The sequence below is a fragment of the Penicillium malachiteum genome, assembly GCF_028827825.1.
Source record: "Penicillium malachiteum strain IBT 17515 chromosome Unknown utg000004l:1.0-4883003.0:1.0-4884900.0, whole genome shotgun sequence".
Taxonomy (NCBI): domain Eukaryota; kingdom Fungi; phylum Ascomycota; class Eurotiomycetes; order Eurotiales; family Aspergillaceae; genus Penicillium; species Penicillium malachiteum.
In genome coordinates this window covers 144,645-166,408 of record NW_026643097.1, presented here as the reverse complement: position 1 = coordinate 166,408, position 21,764 = coordinate 144,645, and the positions used below count along the sequence as shown (strand labels likewise).

The 21,764-nt window shown below is 45.9% G+C and overlaps 8 protein-coding genes across 8 annotated transcripts; 3 read left to right on the top strand and 5 right to left on the bottom strand.

The window, feature by feature from the left end:
• Positions 1 to 300: 300 nt before the first annotated feature.
• N7483_008204 (uncharacterized protein) lies at positions 301 to 1,814 on the top strand (the record flags this gene model as incomplete). Its single annotated transcript, XM_057091631.1, has 2 exons — positions 301 to 434; positions 494 to 1,814. The coding sequence occupies 2 exons, from the start codon at positions 301 to 303 to the stop codon at positions 1,812 to 1,814; spliced, it is 1,455 nt and encodes a 484-aa protein (XP_056942805.1).
• Positions 1,815 to 2,260: 446 nt separating this feature from the next.
• N7483_008203 (HPP family protein) lies at positions 2,261 to 3,047 on the bottom strand (the record flags this gene model as incomplete). The annotated part of the gene is made up of 2 exons (XM_057091630.1): positions 2,261 to 2,743; positions 2,841 to 3,047. The coding sequence occupies 2 exons, from the start codon at positions 3,045 to 3,047 to the stop codon at positions 2,261 to 2,263; spliced, it is 690 nt and encodes a 229-aa protein (XP_056942804.1).
• Positions 3,048 to 5,174: 2,127 nt separating this feature from the next.
• Positions 5,175 to 6,530, top strand: N7483_008202 (diacylglycerol/lipid kinase family protein; the record flags this gene model as incomplete). The annotated part of the gene is made up of 1 exon (XM_057091629.1): positions 5,175 to 6,530. The coding sequence occupies one exon, from the start codon at positions 5,175 to 5,177 to the stop codon at positions 6,528 to 6,530; it is 1,356 nt and encodes a 451-aa protein (XP_056942803.1).
• A 634-nt stretch (positions 6,531 to 7,164) lies between these two features.
• On the top strand, positions 7,165 to 9,140 carry N7483_008201 (rhomboid protease PCP1; the record flags this gene model as incomplete). Its single annotated transcript, XM_057091628.1, has 5 exons — positions 7,165 to 7,999; positions 8,054 to 8,157; positions 8,228 to 8,561; positions 8,619 to 8,793; positions 8,846 to 9,140. The coding sequence occupies 5 exons, from the start codon at positions 7,165 to 7,167 to the stop codon at positions 9,138 to 9,140; spliced, it is 1,743 nt and encodes a 580-aa protein (XP_056942802.1).
• A 387-nt stretch (positions 9,141 to 9,527) lies between these two features.
• Positions 9,528 to 11,454, bottom strand: N7483_008200 (putative MFS multidrug transporter; the record flags this gene model as incomplete). The annotated part of the gene is made up of 5 exons (XM_057091627.1): positions 9,528 to 9,781; positions 9,844 to 9,973; positions 10,034 to 10,146; positions 10,215 to 10,339; positions 10,406 to 11,454. 5 exons carry the CDS (start codon positions 11,452 to 11,454, stop codon positions 9,528 to 9,530), a joined length of 1,671 nt encoding a protein of 556 aa, XP_056942801.1.
• Positions 11,455 to 12,586: 1,132 nt separating this feature from the next.
• On the bottom strand, positions 12,587 to 13,909 carry N7483_008199 (uncharacterized protein; the record flags this gene model as incomplete). The annotated part of the gene is made up of 3 exons (XM_057091626.1): positions 12,587 to 13,372; positions 13,452 to 13,689; positions 13,752 to 13,909. The coding sequence occupies 3 exons, from the start codon at positions 13,907 to 13,909 to the stop codon at positions 12,587 to 12,589; spliced, it is 1,182 nt and encodes a 393-aa protein (XP_056942800.1).
• Positions 13,910 to 14,370: 461 nt separating this feature from the next.
• On the bottom strand, positions 14,371 to 14,653 carry N7483_008198 (uncharacterized protein; the record flags this gene model as incomplete). Its single annotated transcript, XM_057091625.1, has 2 exons — positions 14,371 to 14,521; positions 14,613 to 14,653. The coding sequence occupies 2 exons, from the start codon at positions 14,651 to 14,653 to the stop codon at positions 14,371 to 14,373; spliced, it is 192 nt and encodes a 63-aa protein (XP_056942799.1).
• A 2,554-nt stretch (positions 14,654 to 17,207) lies between these two features.
• On the bottom strand, positions 17,208 to 19,944 carry N7483_008197 (protein kinase domain-containing protein; the record flags this gene model as incomplete). The annotated part of the gene is made up of 4 exons (XM_057091624.1): positions 17,208 to 17,915; positions 17,985 to 18,499; positions 19,736 to 19,829; positions 19,885 to 19,944. The coding sequence occupies 4 exons, from the start codon at positions 19,942 to 19,944 to the stop codon at positions 17,208 to 17,210; spliced, it is 1,377 nt and encodes a 458-aa protein (XP_056942798.1).
• Positions 19,945 to 21,764: the final 1,820 nt, after the last annotated feature.

The window sequence follows — 21,764 nt, the reverse complement described above, 5'->3', positions numbered from 1 at the left end:
GATCAACTCAGGGACACCTGCACCCAGCATACTTGACGTCTGCCCCTTGCGTCTATTTGTTTATATACAGGTAAAATGCCCCCAGGCCTTAGAAAAGGTCCATTGATTCCAAACTCATTGACAATCTTCCAGAAAGTCTTGACACGAGAAGAGAGGGAAAACCAAATGCGCCACGCGCTACAGGTGCATCCAATCTGAGAATCGCACAGAGAATCGCACAAAGCGCAAAGTCAGGAAACTGAGCAAAGCTCAGTATATTCTCACAGACTCGGTTGAATTTGAAGAGATCTGATTCCCACGATGTGGGAATATTATCGGGGCAAATCCATATTTCTCACTGGTGGCACAGGCACTTTGGGAACAGCAATCTTATGCAGACTGCTCAACCAAGCGGCGCCAAAACGGGTCTTTATCCTGTGTCGTGGAGGTCTAGAGTGAGCATTCAGTCTCCTGTCCAAAGTCATGCAAAACATCTGCTCACCTCGGATTACAGAAATGCATACGCAAAATGGCAGAAACTACTTCCGGATGCTATGGCCACCGCACTGTCCCAGAGCTCTTGCGTGACATTTTTGAGCGGTGATATCACCCTCAAGCAGATGGGATTACATGAGTCTGACTGGCGGACTCTCAAAAAATCCGTGCAGGTTATTATACACGCCGCATCATCGATCAGTCTCACATGTCCATTGCCGAAACTGGCAACTTCAATTATCGCACCCAGTCTTTCATTGGCCGAAATCGCGATGGAGTTTGCAGACCTGCAGCATTTTGTGTATATCTCGACCGCATACGTCAATGCTCACCTATGGAAAACCACCGATCGCTGTGATGTCCCCGTCAAAGAGTGTATTTACTCACTTGGCCCTTATCAAGAGATCTATGATCCACACAACTTGGATGAGTGGGCAGGCTTTGGTCCACAGACAGAACACGAATGGAGAAGTGTTTTGGATACCGGTACAAGCATCGAATTCGACTATAATGACTTTCCTTGGCCTTACGCCTATGCGAAACACCTCACGGAGCGCCTGCTCATCAACACCTTTATGCAAAACGAGGCAACTGAAAAGCTATTGATCGTAAGACCTTCTTGCCTGGGCCCCGCAACTAGTCAGCCTTACCCTGGGTACTCCAGCCTTTCAACTTCATCCACAGGGCTAGCTGCCTCCATTATGTTATATGCGGGGAACACCATGAAACTTCCCACCCGAAGTGCAGACCCCGAAAATGAAGTCACTATGGATGAGATCCCTGTGGATGTGGTAGTGGATCGAATACTATCGCATACTGCCAAGGGTACATTTGGATGCGTTCATGCAGTCGCTGGTAAACGGGCACGCTTGGCATTCAATGACTGGTGGCCGGCTGTCATGAAAGAGCGTCGACTACCATGGCTTGTGAAGCCCGAATGGCTTCCACTAGACTGGCACTCGCCAAAACTTCATTCCGTTGCCAAGTTCTATGTCATTCTGGGAACGTCTTTTGCTTTCGAGGACGATCAAGTTTCCAGACTACTCGCCAAGTTGAATGCACACGAAAAGCTTCATTTAAAGTTGTTCGTGGACGAAACAGGTGAAACGAACCCTTATGACTTGAAGCCGCGGAGGCATCGAATTCGTCAGATGGGAATGAAAATCGCAAGAAAGAGACATTTACCGGGATGTTTTGTCAAACTTTGTTGTCGTTCAGGAACATTGAGCAACCAGGCTCTCGCGCAGAAGGCTCAGAGCAGTATGCACGATTATGGAAGCACATTAGGACTTGGGGTTGTTTCAAAAGAAACGGAAGGGGAAATGGTCCGTGTAAAATAGTTAATCTAATTTACATCCAACGAACTATCATGTCATCCATGGATTCATTCAGTCTCTCCTTTTCCCAGTATCATCAAAACACACACTTATCCTAGAACTCCGAAATTGTAAATTGAATTCTAACAGTGCTTGCTCTAACTTGAAGTTGAGATAGGACGAATATTATTGAATTTCTGTCTGCTAATTACTACTAGTACAGGGTTCAAGTTCCTGTACCCAGCACTTGAGTTTATACTATGAATTTATTTACAAAAGTAGGCAAATGCTCCCAGTGACGCCAAAATATAATGCAACCCAAATTTTCCATAACCTTCAAACTTGAAGTTAGGAAAACATCCTCTTTTAATTCTCCAGCGCATCATTTTGATTAATGGCATGAGTCGATACACCCCCAGGTCTGCATGCTTCATGCCCAAAAAATTAACAGATGCAATAGGTCCACGCTATCAAACAGATACTTCCTTCTGCAGAGAAGATGATTCAACACATGATGGATTTATCGGCTCGGGTGACGGCTCTTGTACTGGTTTCGGTGGTGGGGATGGCGCAATCCAAAAAGCAGGGTATCGGCGGTGGATATTATTCATCAACAAAGCACAGCATAGAAGCAAGGTCGAAGATAGTAGAACTACTGGCAAATAATACCAAGAGAGTTCCCAGACCTCATCATTGGTGGCAGGAAGCAAAGCGGTTGCACCGGCCGGAGGATGAGTGGTTCCAGTAAGTTGCATGACCACTATGGCCACTGCAGTTGATAATGATGCAGCCAGCCATCGAAGTGACTCGAAGCGTGCCTGGTCTGGCATCAGGCTAAATAGCTTTGTGATGCAAACGCCTATCAAAGCGCTTAAGAAATGACCAAAGATTAATGCGCGAGGTTGAGCAAGAGGGCTTTCGATAGCTCCAAATACAAGGACTGCAGACGCTCCCTGTTACTTATCAGTTACTAGGTACTATGAGAGAGAGAGAGAGAGAGAGAGAGAGAGAGAGAGAAAGAAAGAAAGAAACTCCAATTTGATAACTCACAAATGATGCAATGATTCCAGGAACTTGCCGCGAGATAAAATATTCTGAATAATTAAAAATTCCTTGGATTACCAAGAGTCCGCAGAATGCCGTCACAAAAGACCACGCAGCTATTTGATATTGAGGTAATGGCTTGGGAACCTCTGGGCGGTACCCCAGCCAATGGCTGATCCATCGAGGGAGACGGGAGAGCCGCGAAGGTGGCATATTGATGACACAGATCGCTGGCACAAGTAGATATCATAGGTCCAAAGCAAGCAGAAAAAAGCGAAATTGACAAATGATATATAGGGGGAATAAAATCGTCACCTGGGCATGCGCTAAGCCTTATGAAGTATGAGGAGAAAACTTCAGCTTCGTGAGGGGGCAAGGATGAATGGTGCGGAGACATGGTGTGGGGCCGTGATTATTTTCACGTAATGGAAATAGTTGAATGACGAGTTATAACATTCCATTGTCCCTTTTGCCTGAATTCCAAGTTGGAGATGCTTGGTAGTCATTCACATGAGGGGAAGTGCTCAGGTGAACAACTCAAAGTTCAAAATACTAGATTGGAGATTTTTTTTTTAGCAGAACAAGCCTACTTTCAACTTGAATATAATAACCTGTGGTATCCACTGATCTCAACTTGAACATATTGCAGGATCCGGGATAATCCTGTTCCGAGTCTTTATTCTCAATGATTCATACATGTCTCAGGAAACTGAAGTAAGAGAGAGAATAAAGAACAGAGAGGAAAATACAAGAGAGAGAATTCAAAACATGGATAGAAAATGAAGGGTGAAAACAGGGAAGAAGAAAGGAGAAATTGAAACATGAAACATGAAAAACAATGGCATATCGTGGCCAAAAGACATCAAGTAGCTTCGACAGGTCTACTTGCATAGACCACTACCCCAGTTTTCCGCCCATATGAAATTAGAGCTTCTGGAATATTGAGGCTGAGCCAATTCCTCTCACCCTGGGTGTCTCTTAGTTTGCTCCGTAAGCATATATCACAGGCAGATCAACTAGGACGACACCGCTTTGACTAATAGTAACCTTGGAACAGTTACCTAGTCTCAGACCCTCAGTGCGAGTGAGATAGTTGATTCCTGGCTCTTGATACACCGACATGCGCATCCGTCCTCTCAAGCTATATAGACAATCTCTTAATAGGCCCTACTACTATATAGTAGTAGCCCTATTACAGTGGTTGCCATTATCTACCACGCCCCGCGAGAGCCTTACCCATGTATGCACTCATTCAAAAGGTAAGGTCTCGTTTCGCGTTACCTAGGGAGGTCTCCCTCCAGTACCAGGCCTACCATGTCTTGCAGAGATCAATAATCTGTACATACCCCATCCGGCAGTATATAAGAGCTCAGGCTTTTCTCTACTAACCAAGCTTGGTCCCTAATATCAATAGGTCAATAGACTACCCGTAGCAAGGCCTCAACGAGTCCCATTAATTGCCACCAGCCAAATACTAATATACTCAAGATAACTTATGTATCTCCTAAGAGGTTACCCACTGGCATGTCCCAGTTACCTGTGTCTTATGATTAAAGCTGACCCGTGGCTAGGCCTTAACGAGAGCTTTATTATAAGTCTTATCAAGTTTGAGTCTTAACGAGGTCTCTAGGCCTTAATAAGGTCTATCCCATATCAGTTGAACTGCCCATGATATTAGTTTATTATAGCCTCGCCACAATCTCGCACGATGTGATCTCAGACTATACACAAGCTCAGGGGTGGCCTGTCTTCTTCCTAGGACGACACCACAGCCACCAGTAATACAAGACCAGTTTGGGCCCGAGTGCGAGTCGGGTAGGAAGAAGTCGGCTGGATTTTATAACCCATTTCCCCTGATTTAATGTGATGACGCGATCGGATATACATATCCAGACCGCACAAACACGACGGAATCAATTCGGTCTCCCATAGGGATTATCGCTGGACACCACGAGTTGGTCTGATTCCATTGTCCCAACAGCCCGGCGAGGCATATCGCCCAGTGCAAACTCACTGGGGGCATATTGAGAGAGTGTGCGTGTGTACTCGTAGTGGAGTGGAGTTGTTTACAATGACAAGGCGGTGGTCAAGGCGGTCTCAAATGTCATGACAAATTTGTGGCCCCCAATCATCGATGCCGACGATGCCGTAAATGCCCCTCTATAAACCTGAGAAGGGAAGTTGACCGCTCACTGGCAAAAGGAGCCAACAGCTCATGTGCGATACTCTCTCTTCATCGCGACAAGAGTTCTCGTTTGTGCGTCCGTGTAATATTCCTGTACTGCGATCATTGATCTCTCATTCTCTACCAGCTTGAAGAAGGATTCTCTGAACTTGAACATGGCCACTGCTTCCTTCAAGTGGGGCACGGATGTTTATTCTGCGGAAGTAGCTGAAGATGTTCTGCATTGTACCTCGCATGCCGGAGCGCAAGGAAACATTAACTTATCCAATATCGTCGGAGTTTTGCCCACAAACTCCCCTTCGACCCACTCAGTGTTGTTTCTTATAAAACCAGAGGATGAAAGTGAGGAGGCAGCCGGATATTTGCATAAAATAGATATCTCGTCTTTGCCCCCCGCCTTGACTCAGTTTCTGGTGACAGTGCCAGACTACTTGAAGCATCCAGAGCCAGTGCAGGTCATCGTCTCAGTCGCCTCGGGTACCCAGACTGCCCAGGCAGTATTTCAAGATCTGGTGAAGCCTTTTCTCACCCATGTGGGCCTCGAGTATGAAGTCCATGAGACAAAGTCCGCACAAACGATCAAGGAGCTAGCTCAATCTCAGTTTCTGGATCGTGCTTGCTCCGGTATTCCACAGACAATCATTCTACTCTCTGGTGATGGAGGTCTTGTTGATCTGGTAGAAGTTTTCTATGAATCCAACCGATCTGTCCATACCCCACCACAGATTGCTCTGGTGCCGTGTGGAACAGGCAATGCGCTGGCGAGCTCCATTGGTCTGAGGACAGGTCCAGCTTCGGGTCTTGTTGCATTGATCAGAGGAGCCCCGACTCCACTCCCGACTTTTGCGGCAAGAATATCGCCAGGTAGTCAGTTGGTTATTGACGAAGGGCGCCAGAGGGTGCCTTTGGGTGTTGACGCCCATGGGTCATATCGAACTCTCTATTGTGCTGTGGTAGTAAGCTGGGCACTCCATGCCGCATTAGTTGCAGATAGCGATACTACGGAGTATCGCAAGTTTGGCCGCGAGCGATTCAAGATGGCAGCTAATAAGCTGTTGTATCCCTCCGACGGTACGGAGCCTCATCGATTTCAAGGCAAGATCACATATTCGACCGTAAATGGCCAGACCGGAGAGGTTTCTCAAGAGACCACCGATACCAACGAACACATGTATGTGGTCATAAGCATGGTGCCTCGGTTGGAGAAGAACTTTCTCATTTCACCCGGCACAGAGCCACTGGGAGGACAAATGCACCTCATGCAATGGGGTCCAATGCCTGCGGATGAGGCAGTACGCTTAGTCGTTCTAGCTTATCAGGGAGGACTCCATGTTTCAGAGAAGACAGTCACCTATGCTGATGTGGAGCAGCTTCGAATTGAGTTTGAGGAAGAGTCAGAGCACTGGAGACGTGTCTGTATCGATGGAAATATCATCACTGTGGAGAAAGGAGGCTGGCTTGAGTTGCACAAGGAACCTCGACAACTTCTTCAAGTAATCAAGCCTTGCTGAGCCTATTCATACAGATGTCTGCGCGACCAGACTCCACATGTACAGATTTATCGAGCAATTTTTAAGTGGGTGGACAATTTGAAGTTGGTTATCATTGCTTCACTTCAAGTTCAAGTTGTGGATACTAGATGTTCTGATATACTACGTGCATATTGCAAATGATAGATTCATAGACCCGCATATCTGATCATCTCCATTATTTATCATGAACAGCACTGTCAGCTGTCGCCTTTTTGGATAATTTAGCGTCTGATAGTCACACTGGATTAATCATGATAGCATTTCATGATCATAGCTAAATAGTCCTCAAGTATGGGCGTGAATTGGCCTTGCGCATTTAGCCGGGTAGTGCCCTGAGCCTAACATCAACTGATGTCTTTGACAAAACCCAGGAATATGGCAGAATTTGACACTCACATTGGTTAAACCATTAAATTTGAAAGAAAAAAAGCTTCAAAATGTTCATTAATGAGTGAATCCAACCTCTATTGTCCCAAACCAGAAGGCATCTGCCGGAACGGAATAACTGGAGCTCCGAATCACTCCAGAAATGGGACATGGGAGCCTCGGTAGCTTCATAACCTCTAATTTGCTTCTAGAATCCTCCAGACGTCATATTCCCGGTTCCTGGAACATGGGCGCTGTGACTGGAATTGCATGGCAGATCCCATGCTTGGGCTTCAGGTCTTCAAGCGTGCTGCCAACGACGATATCTCGCTCACGGTGTTACGATCCGCGGCTCCAAGCCTCCGCTCTACACAGCAGCACGAATAACTCGCGATGGTCCCGCTCCTATGTCTCTCTCTCAAAATTTGAATATCGGACTCGATCACCGGTGTCTCCTCTACGATGCCCTACCTCCATATCTTTCCAATCAAGATCGAAACGAACCTCGACTCCCCGCAAGCGCTCGCGAAAAACATCCGATGCGTTACCTGGCGCAAGATCTCTCTCCGAAAATGAATTGAAAGATATCTTTGCCGACTCACAGCTTCCTACAGCTTTAGCCAATCGCACCTTGGCGGTTTTACAAGCTCGAAGACTGGAGGGCACACTTGATCTGGACCTTCCAGTTGAGATAACACGCACTGTCACTCAATCACAGCTTGATTCCGCTCTTGAATGGCTTCGCACAACATACACCGTAGATGAAGATGCTGCAATCATGGCCCGGATTGAGCGGGAAGAGAAGGAGGCGGAGGAGAAGCTAGTTCGTCGCGCTGAGCGGCTCGGCCTGTACAAGCCACAGAGCGGCTCATATGAGGCGGAACTCGGCGAAAATGACTCGGTTTACGGCAAGAGTGTCCTGAAGGAGGCACGTGAACAGAATGAGAAACGCCTCTTGAAGGAACAAGAGCGCAAGCGACAGGAATGGCTGGAAGGTGAACACGAGGAACGCGAACGACTACAACGACAGGTTGAAGGAAACACAGCATTGCAGCAATACCAAGAGTCGGCTTTGATGGAGGGTATGCGATAATGGAATATGTGTCCCGGATATGAATTATACTGACTTTTCATAGCGCGTCCGCGGGCGGACCCTATTGAACGGCCATATCTCGCCTGGGTTCAGAAGCATCATATTGCGGGCACCCACAACCAGCCCGAGGCTGTCGAAATCACCACGGTATTTATGGCTTCCAGGTCCTCCATGAACGGGCTGTCATTTTGAATACTGACAATGGTTTTCAATTTAGTCCCAACGACTCTTGTCCTCTATTCTGCTAACACTTGGCGTCACTGGCCTCTGCTATCTATTTGCGCAGAACTACGAGACTCCTGCAAGGCAAGATCGCATGTGGCCAACCGTGCCTCCAGCGGCAGCAACAGTCGGTGCTATCATCGGTGCTAATGTGGCGGTCACACTTATGTGGAAGTACATTCCTCCTTCATGGCGACTTCTTAACCGTTTCTTCATCATCGTTCCGTTCTACCCTAGTGCATTGAGCATGCTGGGTAGTGTATTCAGTCATCAGACTTGGAGACATTTGGCTACAAACATGATGGTGCTTGGTCTTATGGGAACCCAAGGTAAACGCTGCCATATCTTCTGTTACTGAGTTCAACACAACTTACGATATTCTTTAGTGCATGATGAGCTTGGCCGTGGAAACTTCCTAGCCATTTATTTCGCCTCCGGAGCGCTCGGATCCTTGGCTTCGTTATCTCGAAGTGTTCTACTGGGTGCCCTTGGCACAACTTCTCTCGGTGCCAGCGCTGCCACTAGTGGTATTGTCGCCGCTTGGTGCATGTCTCATTTCGAGTAAGCAAACTCCCCCTATTTACCTGTGAACATCCCTAATTTTTTACTCTAGTGACAAAATCACCTTGTGGATTCTTCCTCAGGAGCTGCGAAACATTTTCTGGACTCAGGGCTGGGTATTCCTCGCCTGTTTGGTCGGCACCGAAATCCTGAGCATGGTCACTCCAGCTCGCTTTTTGCAGGTTTTCCCCCTTTCTCGACTCATGAAGATGGACCACGCCGCCCATCTTGGAGGCTATTTCGCTGGTGCTGGATGTGGCTATGCTGTTGCCCAGAGAAAGCTAGTAGCTGGTGATAGAAAGAGGAAGCCTGGACAGTCAACGTGGCCTGGTATCCCAAGGCAGTGAGAGAATATTAACTTGAGTGCTTGTATTTTTATATCTGTACAAATTAAAAGAAATTTCCCTACTAAGCAGACCTTCACACTACAACAGGATGAAAAAAGAAACAATCAGAAGATTTGAATTGTGATACAATCTGAGAGATAACCACTACTAGTACTAACAGCACTTCATGGATCCCGTTCGAGTGCCAGTGTGAATTATTCAATCTTTTAGTCTGAAAGTTGCATATGCGAGCACTTGATCACTAGAAAGATCCAGAACATTTGAACGTATTTAAGAAGGACAGCGTCGACCTCATGTCGTGGCCAGTGATAAAACGATGAACCAATACTAATAATATGTGATCGATTGAATGATATAGGGATTGACATCAATCTTGTCTCCCGGGACCTATGTTCTTATCGTGACACCCTCACCGGCCAAGTATCGTTGTACAGGATCTTGATCCCCAGAGCCACACTGAGAAATTCTTCGTCCAGCTTTCTTTCTGTCGGCGGCCAAGGTTTGTGCAAATGGGCATCTTTCACGAATAGCAGGGCCATACCAATAGAAAACGTAGATAGGGATCGTAAAGAGAATGGCCATAAACCCAAGGAATGTAGAAGGCCACTCAAGGTGGTGAGTAGTTCCCATATTTGTATACACTAAGCACCTCGTTAGCAAGATTGAACAAACAAAGCTGTCATCACGAGAAATAGCCACTCACTAGGTACCGAATACATTGCTGCCACACCAGCGAGGAAGTCACGAGCAAATCCATTTCCTCCTGTCGCTGATGCAGAATATGGTCCATACGCTGCAATCATATAGTCAATGGTGGCCATGTAGATAGAGAACTTATGAGATTCAATTAGCTGCATATTCAGGAAAGATCAATACTCATGTGTATGGCTTACATTCGCTATTGCAATGAGACATGAAAATATCATCGGTGCAATCCAGTGCACATGAGGGGGGCCGAGGCTGGTCCAGGCGAAACCAAACAGTCCAATTGATAAGAGAGGAGCCACTAATAGTTTCAAGTTGTCAGCTATTAGATATCAATGACATTACACAGGATGCAAGGTGAGATCATACCCCAGAGTAGCCAGTAAAGACGAGCCTCCGGCTGCAAGCCATCGGGATCTCGCTCACGGATGTGAGAGTGGTACTTAATCCATGGCAGGAACGAGAAATATGCAATAAAGTACCCAACAAGTATACTGGAGATCGATGATTAGCTCGTCATTCCTGTATTAGGGGGGAGAGGAGGTCTTGATGATACTCACGGAATAAATGCTAGACCAGTAGTGATGGTGCTAAATCCCCATTGTTTGTATACCGGGGTATAAGATTGTAGGAAAGTGAAAATCAGCGAGTCACTGAACCCACTGAAGAGTGAGAGACATAGAACGATTGGCTCGCGAAGAAACATGACAAACGGGCGAGCCCAAATCATGAGAATATATCGGCAAGACATACGTTTCTTTCTCAGCTCATCACCGCTCCAGACCATATCTCCATTCTTACGTCTCCTGCGAGCTTCCCTGGTGATCAGGATGCTGCACCTCGTTTCTGGGACGAAGAGATGAAGTATCTGCACAAAGCCACCCAAAATGAGCTGCAACCAAAAGTTCCAATGCCAGTCAAGGAATGTCGCGACGAAGCCACCAATAATCGGGGCAATAACAGAGCCTGCGACGGAAGACAGGACAACATAGGCAACGGCCCATTGCTGATCTTCCGCCTCCCACATATCAGCGACCATACCTAAGGTCACCGAGCCTCCTGCTGATGAAAGACCACCCAACAAGCGGCATACTACAATGGTACCAAAGTTTGGAGCCAATGCACACGGGAGTTGCCAGATATTAACCAATAACAGACTGAGCTGCATGATAGGCCATCGACCAAACTCCTCACTGAATGGAGCCCAGAATTCGCAGCCGAAGGCATATGCAATAAGGAAATCCATTTGACCAACTCGAGCAGCCTGCTCTGAGATATTAAAATGTTTGGCGTAGAGAGAGATACTGCTGGCATAGAAACTTGCATTGAAGTTCATCGAGGTTTGTACAGCGAAAATCACCGAGATGATGCCCCATTTCTTCCACCAAGGGAATGAATATCCCAATTTCTCATAGCATTGCCACTCCTTCAGCTCGTCTTTGCTGTCTGTATGACCGTTGGCGTGTCCATTGGCATGACCATTACTGACTCCGATCGGCCCATCATAATGGCTTCTATGAGGAGTGCCGCCTGGAGAGCGGATTCGACCTGGCTCCTCTTGCTTTTCCGGATCTCCATCTGTTGCAGTGGAGGAGGAAGTGTGAGACATTTTGTTGGCGTAATTAAGTGGACAGACAATTTTCTTGCTAGCATGTAAAGAAGGTATGAGACTTCAGATTGGGTGTCATGATCCTTTGAAGATAGCAACTCTGCAGCCATCTGAAGCTGGGGGGGATCGTCTCCGTAAAGTACCCTTCTCTGTGTATGCTGTTCCATAACATAGATAAACAGTCCTGGGATACCGGTCACTGGCTCCTTGAGTTGGTTCTTGCTCCGATTGGCTTCGCGCGAACAGGCCGGTGGATCAAACAAGCTTTACCAGATTATCTCGGATATCAGCTGGTGTGGAGCAGAGATCCGGGGGAGAATGACCAGGTATATCGTCACGGGTTTGATCTCCGCAGTTCAGAGAAGGTTCACAGGTCGCAATTGTACCCCGGAGTTTGCTGACTACATCTCGAGAAAGGGCAATGCTCAAGCACTTGAGGGGAACCGGATCTGAGCTTCCGGTCCTGGAGTATTTTGGTGCTCGATCCATACTTCCCCAGAAAAGCTACCCCCAAGTTTCGGCTTTTGTAGCTTGGAAACAACCCGTGCAAATCCCCAGAGGTTCTGGAGGTTGGGAGATTCCGTCACTTTGAGTTTTTGTATCTCGACTGCACACTGGCACACCTGGGCATGTGCATCGAGCGCATGTATGTGCTGTGTCTGCTATTTTTGGAAGTTCAAACCTTGGAAGTGCCGCCAGCTCTGCACATGCGGTTAGTTCAACTTCTTCACCTTCGATGTTGCGTGTATCCTGGCCTCGAAGGTCCCAAGCGGAGTTGTACTTCATGGTGCGTGGGAAATACGTCAGTCCCGGACTTTCAACTTCAAGTCGGAAGGGAGGATGGTACTAAGAGTTGACATTGAATGCTGGGATAGATTAGTATGCCTTGATTGAAATGGGCGAAATATATTGGCTGTGACGCATTGAAATTTGAACACATATGCATAGATTGAAATCTATTGAATAGGAAGTCTCAGGAACCGGAGCTGAGAACGACCAAAATAAAGCTACGTGTAGATAGACATCTCTTCATCAAGACCGCTTGTAACGCCATGCGCCAGGGAAAGTGAAAAGAGAAAAAAAAGAAACCGGGGACCAGCTCTCCGGATGCAATAATCGACCAGGATTTGATTTACCATGATGGAACCACCCTCTTCAAGAACTTCATGAACTTGAAGAATCCCACCGCATACTCAACATTACCATAAGGATCAATGACACGCTCAGGGAAAGCAATCCCGGCACCCATTAGTCCTGGGATTACGGGGCCATCACCCTGTTCATGGAAACGACCGGTTTCATGGTCGAACTCCATAGATAGCGGTACACCATCCTTGATAAGCTGTGGCAGTGGATCACGAGTGAAACCAACAGCGTGAACAAGATATGAGCAGTCAGGGAGATGGGCGTGGTATTGAGCAGATTCGCGGGCATCGCCGCCGGAGCAATCAATCTTGGTGATGATTTTGCCTGCAGGTGAGGTCGGAAGCTTATCATCTTCCAGCTCGGCACGAGCAAAGTCTGCCGCCATACCCTTCAGCCCGGTGTTATCACGTAAGATCCAGCCATCCTTGTATTCAGCGTAGCGAAGAGGGTGTCGGGTGAACCATTTGACCCGTAGTTGCGGGTGTGAAGTGCGAGCGAGCTGGAGCAGGTTGAGCAGAGCAAGAATGGCACTGTGGGAGGCACCGACTACGCCGACTGATGTGGGTTCTTGGGTGGGGAGTGTCTCTGCAAGCTCCGAAGGCTTAAGAACGGTATCAAGATCTAAAGACTCAATATCCAACCCTGGGACGGGAACGGGGATGTTTGTGGGGTGCGAGCCGGTGCACAGGATCAAGCGAGAGGACTGAATTTCGACTTCATCGGGAGAGCTGTCGCGTTTCACGCGCACAGTCCATTTAGCAGTATTCGAGCTCTATTATGATGTCATTATTAGCCCTTTGGTCCTTCACGAGGTGATCTGGAGTGTGGGGGATGGTGGAGAGAATACGAACATCGTTGCTCAGATTGGCCGATGTGACGAATCCATGGCAGGCATAGACATCTTGCATCTTCTTGAGGCCATCTGTAAGCCCACAGATCATATCTGCCGCATAGTGCAAGTGGCAGGTTTTCTCCTGATCCAGCTTCGCCATTGTGGTGAAGGCGTTGGGTTGTGGTGTATTCTCGATTACGGTCCTGAAAGGTTGCAGGGCGGTGCCGTAGGCCTGGAACAGTGCAACCTTGGTATTACTGTGTGGTGAGATGTCTTAGTAGATGAGCATAGCATCTTGTCTCTAGCCAGAGTCACCAACCTGGGAACCTCGCGATATTTGCGGTGAACGCGGCCTGATTCGAAACTAGGATCAATCCAGGCGATGGTGCCTAACTGGCGCTCTAACAAGTTCCCCACGACTGCCACACCGGCTGGGCCCGCGCCCACCACGATGGCTGCACATTGACGAGTTGACATTTGAGAGATTCGACGTTTGGAAAGGGAAAAGTAGGCGGAATGCCGGCTGGAAGAAAGATGAGTGGGGATCGAAGAAAAGAGGGGAAAGCGGGATTTATGTATGAGGCGAAAGTGTGACAAGGAAAAAGGATGCATTGCGAAGTCTAAATAAGTAATAAGAGGAAAGCCCGAGGTTGACCGCAACAAAAAAGGGGGGGTGTTGTAAGCCAAGACTCCGAAGTCAAGAAACGGTCTGAGAATGCGTACGAGTCACCGATCACCATTTGACGGTGCAGATAACGCAACCAGGATCCAGTCGGGACATCGCCAACGGGTATCAGAACCACACTTCACACACACTATGTCTCCCGCAATTCCTTCGACACCTCATTCTCCGTATCAGTGACCCGTAACGGAATCAAGGATTTCTCGGTCGAGATCTGTCGATCTTGGATGTGTATCTAACGACGATCGTGACTGTATCAGACGGATGGGACACAGAATAGGCCAGTAAGCTGATTCTCCCCGGTATTGGATGCGTTGCCGGTCTTCAATGCGAACGCACCAACCGGCCGAGAAAGGCGGACGAGACGACGCATGTGCCCCACTGGACGGTTTCCGTCGGCCTGTCGGCTGGGTCGGGTGTACAAGGCAAATCATGAAGGGTGATAATAGTTTGGGGTTGGAATTTTGCAGTGTGAAGGGGATGACCACGCTGACTTACGGGGGCTTTGAGATAGCGATGGTAAACCTAGTTAGTAACATTTTGGAAGATGAAAAGGAGAAATTGGGGGAAATGAGAAAAGAAATCCGATGGTGGTGGTGGTTTAGTCTTATACTCTGCTGTTCTGGTGTCGATCCAGGAGTCTTGGCAAAATGGCGTGATCGAAGTACGCCTGGATGCCTCAGGCTATAACATTTACAGCCTGGAAGATCAGGCATCAGTCATGATGCTAACTAACGTGATTCCCAAGCGAGTGGGCCACCCACCGCCTACCCTACAGTTTTAATCATAAATATTACCACCAGAACGCCAATTTATTAAAATAATTAACTAAATATCACAGTGATCTGATCGATGGCCTTCTTCTCCACACTTCTTACATGTCGGTAGCTTTCTCCTAGCTGGCTGAGGGGGTAAATAAGGCGCCCTAGGCCGTGGTACGGGAGGGATCACTGGCGCCTCAACCACCTGTATAGCACGCTGTATAGCCTCCTGGCCCTCCTGAACAGTCATACCACCCTCGTTAGGTATCTGCCTAGTAGACCGCTTGCGCTTTTGCTTTTGCTTTTCATGTGCAGCGCGTAATTTGCGTGTTTCAACCTCTAATAAAGCTGTTGAATGCATCTGAATTTCGCAGGCCTTGAGAACTTGATCGATTTGCTGTTTGAGTGGACTTGGAGGGCTCTTTGAACGTTGTTTTAGAAGAGCTTTGATTGAACTAGCTTGCCGTTGAAGCTGAATAAGATTCTGAGGTGTTTTAGGTGAAAATTGGCTTGATCGACTAGTAGGGCGGCTAGCTGGGGGTGTAGGTGTTCGAAGAAGAATATTTAACTTAGAAAGTACTCGATCTGGGTCAAATGGTACTAAACCAGCTGCCGTAAAGCTGTTTTGAATAGTTTGGGTTTGAAAAGCCTCTTTACGAGCGATTGGGTAGGCTTCAAGAAAATCAAATTTATCAACATGGTTAAAACCAAGCCGCATTTGATTCTCAACAAGCCGACCATAGGCCCGTTTTAAAGGCCCAAAACATCCAACATCAAGTGGCTGATGAAGATGTGAAGAATGAGCTGGCATGCAAATTGGAATAATATTATTCTCTTTGCAAATCTGATCAAATTGGGGAGTTAAATGACTCCCATGACCATCAAGAATCAAAAGTCGATATTTTCCAAGCGTACGTTCAGTTGTTGCTGGAATAAAGTGTTTTTGAAGCCATCGAAGTCCAATTTCATCAGTTGTCCATCCATTTGGACTAGTTTCAAATCGCCAGTCAAGTGGAAGGTTTGTAAACCATCCTTCAATTAAAACTTTGCCTTTGAAAATAATCACTGGTGGAAGGGCCCATCCAGATATATTAATTGTTTCAATAGCAGTTACCCATTCACGATTTCCAGGCTGTAAAAGTGATCGTCGACCATAATATCGAGAACGAGTAACAACCTTAGCAGTTGCTGTAAGTCCCATTGCAAATCCAGTCTCATCAAAGTTATAGATATCCTCTGATAGAATACCATTCTCTTGAATTGTTTGAAAAACAAGATTAAACCATTCTTGAACAACTTTTGGATCCTCCATCTTCGCACGTTCATAATTATATCGTCGAGAGAAACGTGTAGTAAGCTCTGAATGTCGTTTAACAAAGTTTGTGACCCAATTTTTGCCAACAGTTTGAGAAGGGGTCTGGCCACGTGCTAAGAGGAGAATATTGGCCATTTCTTGAACAGTAGCAGGCCGGGGGGCAGCTCCACGTATATCCATAGAGATCACCCACTGAAGAAGTGATTTCTCTTCATTCTCAGTTAATTTATGGCTGTTGGCGCGAGTCTCAGAGCGATTGGTATAGCCAGTGAGCCGACGCTGTAGTGTAGTACGAGGTATATCAAAACAGCGTGCAGCTTCACGGATAGAGCTTATTTGTTCAGCTTTAATAGCCTGTATAGCAAGTAGGATTCGACCCTCTTGATTACCATTTTTTTTGGCCGAAACAGTACGTTTTGGTGGCATGATGGGTGGTTGAAGATAAAAGAACGCGGTCGCGACGCGATTTTTTGGTTGGGTGGCCCACTCGCTTGGGTGGCCCACTCGCTTGGGAATCACGTTAACTAGTTAACCTGCCAAGTACTATAGTCTACAAGTACTGTACCTCATGGTCTACCTCACAGTCGTCAATGATTCGGGCACTAATTCGGACGACGAGGAGGATTAGTTTGGTCCTGAGTTTAGCTAGCTGAATTGTGTAATAATACATAAAAGTGCGTTTCCATATTAGTATCAGTATCATCAAATCCCCAGCCCATCAGCTTAATCAATATTTTATCCATTGACATTCATCATTCCTTCATCCAACAACAATACTCCCCGAATACTTCTCTCACCCTATCAATCTATTAACAATGTCTTTTTTTCTAGGTATTCTTAATGGAGATAAGTGGACTGATAGATATTACAGATTCCAGGACGAATGGCGATTTCGACGAGGATGATGTGGAATGGGAGTATGTTTGAATCTGATATCGAATACTGCGAGTTTGGTATGGCCAAATTCGGAGCTTTGACAGCTCCATCATCATTTTGAACAGACTCGATCTAGTGGAATCAATCACCATGATGACAAGTGCTCAACTGAAAAATTGCTTGGGATAAAGTCCACCGAGTAGTAACATCTTCAGTCAAATGACGTGCAACCATGGTAGGAGTATTTGTAAAAGCGTACTCTTCCACTTTTGATGCGATTTCTTCCAAAATCTTTCTGTATGCCCGAATATCGTTTGATTGACGAGTATGAAATGGAAGATCAAAGGGTGATATTTCATCCCGTATCTCTGGGGATTGCCATTCATACGTTACTTCATCAATACCGCTGATATCGATGAGAATTGCGGTGCCATGTTTGTCAATAACGATATTCGATGGCTTTAAGTCCATATGGGTCTTCTTCGCGCGGTGAATGGTATCCAAAGCATTCCCAATTTGAATGGCCCAGTCTTTCCAGCGGGAATCTTTGAAAAATTGTTCTTTCAGGACATATTGCAAGGAGCCACCACTATAAAACTCCAATAATATACTATTGATAGCCATCTGTTGATTGCTTTTCTGGTAGGTTGTATATGGATTGGTAAATACTATAATACCAGCCGGCTGAACTATCCCTCTGGCCTCCCTGAATTGCTTGAGGTTCTCTAGTTCCTGTTGTATAACGACTGTATCTTGTGGGTAGTAAAAGTGGCGGTTAACTACCTTAAGAATGTATAGTGTCCTATCACCTTTGTGGTCAACACGAAACACTCCATTGGTTATCTCCGCCTCTTATATCAGTTCTGAGAGTTTAACAGCCCGAAATGACGGAAATTGAATAGGTGACGGATATTTCACTCTCAAAGGATCCTCACGAATATGATATCGTATATTCCTGATAAGCCATATAGGCTGGTTGATAAATGGTAGCTGAAGACATCGGTTGGCAGTGTCAATTTTCCCCGTGTCTTCATTCAAAATGAGTTCAGTTACAGTGTCATCCAGAAGAACCAACGATTGGAAATCGATCATCGTGACAAAGTCTTGCAATTCATTTCGCCGTTCACGTTTTGACTTAGGCTGTGCTGGCCTGATGTTTTCGGAGCTTGGGATTGCGCCATTTAGTGTGATTTTGATCCACCACTTCTTGTTGTGAGAACGGTGGATCACTGTTTGGGATCGACTGTTAGGCTCATGCTTTCCTTGAGCTCTGAAGTCCCTGTCTTCACAATACGCATTGAATTCTAACTCAGGGGGCACAGTCGGATTTATTGTCTCTGACATTCTCTGGGGGAAAAGCTTCGTCTTTTTGGATTGCAGAGTTGCTGATGGTTGGAAAGGGGAAGTGCCTCGTTCAAGGCGAGGAACCTTATCTGTCAGAATAAAGGCTTATTCAGCAGCATGTGGCACCCAATGGGGTCCGATTGTACAGATGTGTGTATGTGTGTTCAATTCTGCTAAATCTAAGGGGTAAAAATACAGTGTAGGTTTACGTAATCTCAGGCAGTAAGGCCTCTATCCGACATTATCCCTTTATCACGTGACATGTACAATACTATTGGTTATTTGTCTCATTGGCAGTTGTAGAATGTCGGGCTGCTGCCCTATCACTAGCGCTTTTATTAGCTTTTGCCGTTATTGAGAAGAGCAATCCATATGTGCACCATCAACGAGCTGACACACTCAGCTGGGCTTAAATTAATTGGCTACCTCCGTTGGTCTAGTCCACGGGTGTAGCTATATCCTTGCTGACAGACTACTAGTAATCTCTGCTACTATATATACTAGCTTCCTCTTCTCTAAGCATGAATGTAAACTACTGTTGGCCTAGTACGTCGTTCTACTTCAGTCTTTATAGAGCCCTTCACAATAGACACTGGCATCAGCTACCTATTGATCTTTCACTTTAGACATCTCTAGGTTTAGCTATCTTTTACTTCAGCCACCTCTTACTTTAGCCTTAATACTATACCTATGACCTCTGAAGACCGTGATACTTAGCATAATTTTTTTTGAACTTTTACAAAGAGAACCTTGGAAGTTAATGACTTAGATATAGACACCAGTATAATTCACGAGTACAAGATAACAAGATAGACCTTTAGTCATCATCGACTCCAAAGGCCTCCAGGCATCCATTGCAGTAGAGACTTGGTGAATGCCGTGAGGAATTGATACGTTTGAATACCCGAATTTTGTTTTTATGTCAGGTTGCGTTGGCAGCCTTGGGAATGCCAATATCACCCAGACCCTGAGGAGTTGAACCATGTCCAAGAGCCAATTGGAATTTGAAGTTACCTTAGAGGCGTTTTAGACATACTAATAATACCTCTGTAATCGTCCTTCAGATGTAAATCGAATTAAATTGAACGTTCTACTCAGAGAATCAGATGAAAATTGTGTTTTGTAAACTACATTTTTAATTTTGTCTTCTATGCAGATAGAATACAGCCCTAAGTTCCGACTTGAAAATCCTGAACCCTGATACATTCTAGATCCCCCCCATTTGGGCGTGATCCGAGTCGTCTTTTGTCACGGTACCAAGGGAAACATCCTGTGGCTGGTATGATATGCACACAAGGTAAAAACTCTGGCCAGGATACATTCACCAAACTTCTCCATAAGCACGAGACAAATTGAGCGAGACCCAAGGGTCAGTTTCAGGAGCCAGTGCTCCATCATAACAATATCACCGTCTACATCCTGCTTAGATTATTAGTGGCTATACCCATTTTGATGAAATAGACTTGATGCTTACCTTCCAGCACAAGTAGCCCTCCAAAGATGAGCGTCGACATTTGTATTTCGGTGACGCCATGAAGAGTTTGAACCCGGTTTTTGAATTTTGGGCTCTTGTTTTGTTTGTTGTTTCGGCGATAAACATATCTATCATTCATTCTCTACATTAGTGCTAAATGTCATGGTCATGCACATGTGGTGTGATGAAGGGGAATGTATACTAAATGGTGGAAGAAAAAATGTCAAAAAGACTTACTACTAGATAATATAGAAATCTTCAAGATGGACCTTGAGAAGAAAGAACATTTGAAGAAGAAGGAACCTTGGAAAGAAAGAGGAGAACGCTTTTATACTATATCGTAGCCTTAGAGGGTTCAAGTTCCACATCCATCAATGTGCAACATTTGAAGTGCTAAGCATCCAGATGTCATGATGGATTTGATCAGTTCTCAAGATGTCTATGGTACATATATGTGTAATATCAGCTGTCTTTTACTTTATACTCAGATATCCATGGATCTCTCACTTCAGTTACTAATAGCTCTTACTTAGCCTTATGTCAAAGTGTATCGGACTTGGTGAGTGCCGCGGCCGTGAGGAATTAAAACTTTTGAATGTCCGAATTTTGTCTGTAGTACACATGTAAAGCCTCGAGGGCTTGAGAAGGCCAATCTCATCCAGATGCCGAGAAGTTGCACCTTATCATATTCAACCTTGGAAGGGCTACATATCTAGGTAATTGCAGGCACCCCGGGGCCTTAGACTCGGAGGCGTCTCACAGAGACATCTGGATATATCATCACTGGATCCATCCTGATTAGCTTTTTAATGGCCACGTACTAGTATGTCGTCATCTTATTCAAGATGTTGGAATAGACTTGATACTTTCCAGCATCCTCTCTCTCCACCAGCAAATTTCGAAGATAGGAATTGTGGTATGGATTTGGCCTCCAGGGCTCGATGACTCAAGTGCTACTATATTCTCGAGGAACTTTTGCTCTAGAGTGTACGGTACTGCCCATCCGAGTCAGGGCTGTCAGATGAAAGGTTGACCTTCAATTTTCGGCCCCGGGGGTACCTTGCTTGCTGCGGCGAAGGCAAAATGGAGGCAATCTTGCCTGTTAAACCTGTCAGTATTATTCCAAGGTTATGATACTGTTGTCAGTTTTAGTCTTACATACCTAGGTATAACTGGTACCACTGATAGTGGTAGGGGAGACTTAAGCCCTGGAGATAGTAGACTGCGTGCACATGTGCATGCCAGTGTCTATTCAAATCCCCTTCCAAGGTTGATATTACTTCTACCTACGAGGAAGTAGAGAGGGATCAAGAGAAACCTAGGTAAGAAGATGCTTCTGGTAATATTGAGCTTTATGATGCTGTGAAAAGGAATGATTCAAGTCGTTTATTGCCAGGTATGGCTACTCGCCTTTACTAACCTTTGAACATTTGAATTGCAACCCTGTACATGGATGTGGAACATTCAATGTTTGAAGTAGAACTTGAAGGTACTGGACCTCAGGAGTAGATCTTGTCTGCATGTGCTTATAGTAAATCATCAATCTTATCCGTTCCAGATTTCCATGGTTTCTGGACTGCTGTATGTATCACAGCTTGAACCTCTGAGATCTTCAAGCTGAGCATAGTAACAGCCCGGGCGCTACATTCAAGTTGGTAGTAGTTGTGGAAGCTACATATGCCTTCAAGTTTATCCTGAGGTCCTTATCAAGTATATACTAGGTAGTATAACCTGCCGGTGCCACTGGCAGTGGTGTTAAGTTCAACATTGAATAGAATACTATGGTATACTCCAGGGCTCTATACATCCATGGATACATACCAGTGCACATCTACAGTCAACTGGTGTGTAGTAGTTCCTACTTAGATGTAACATTTGAA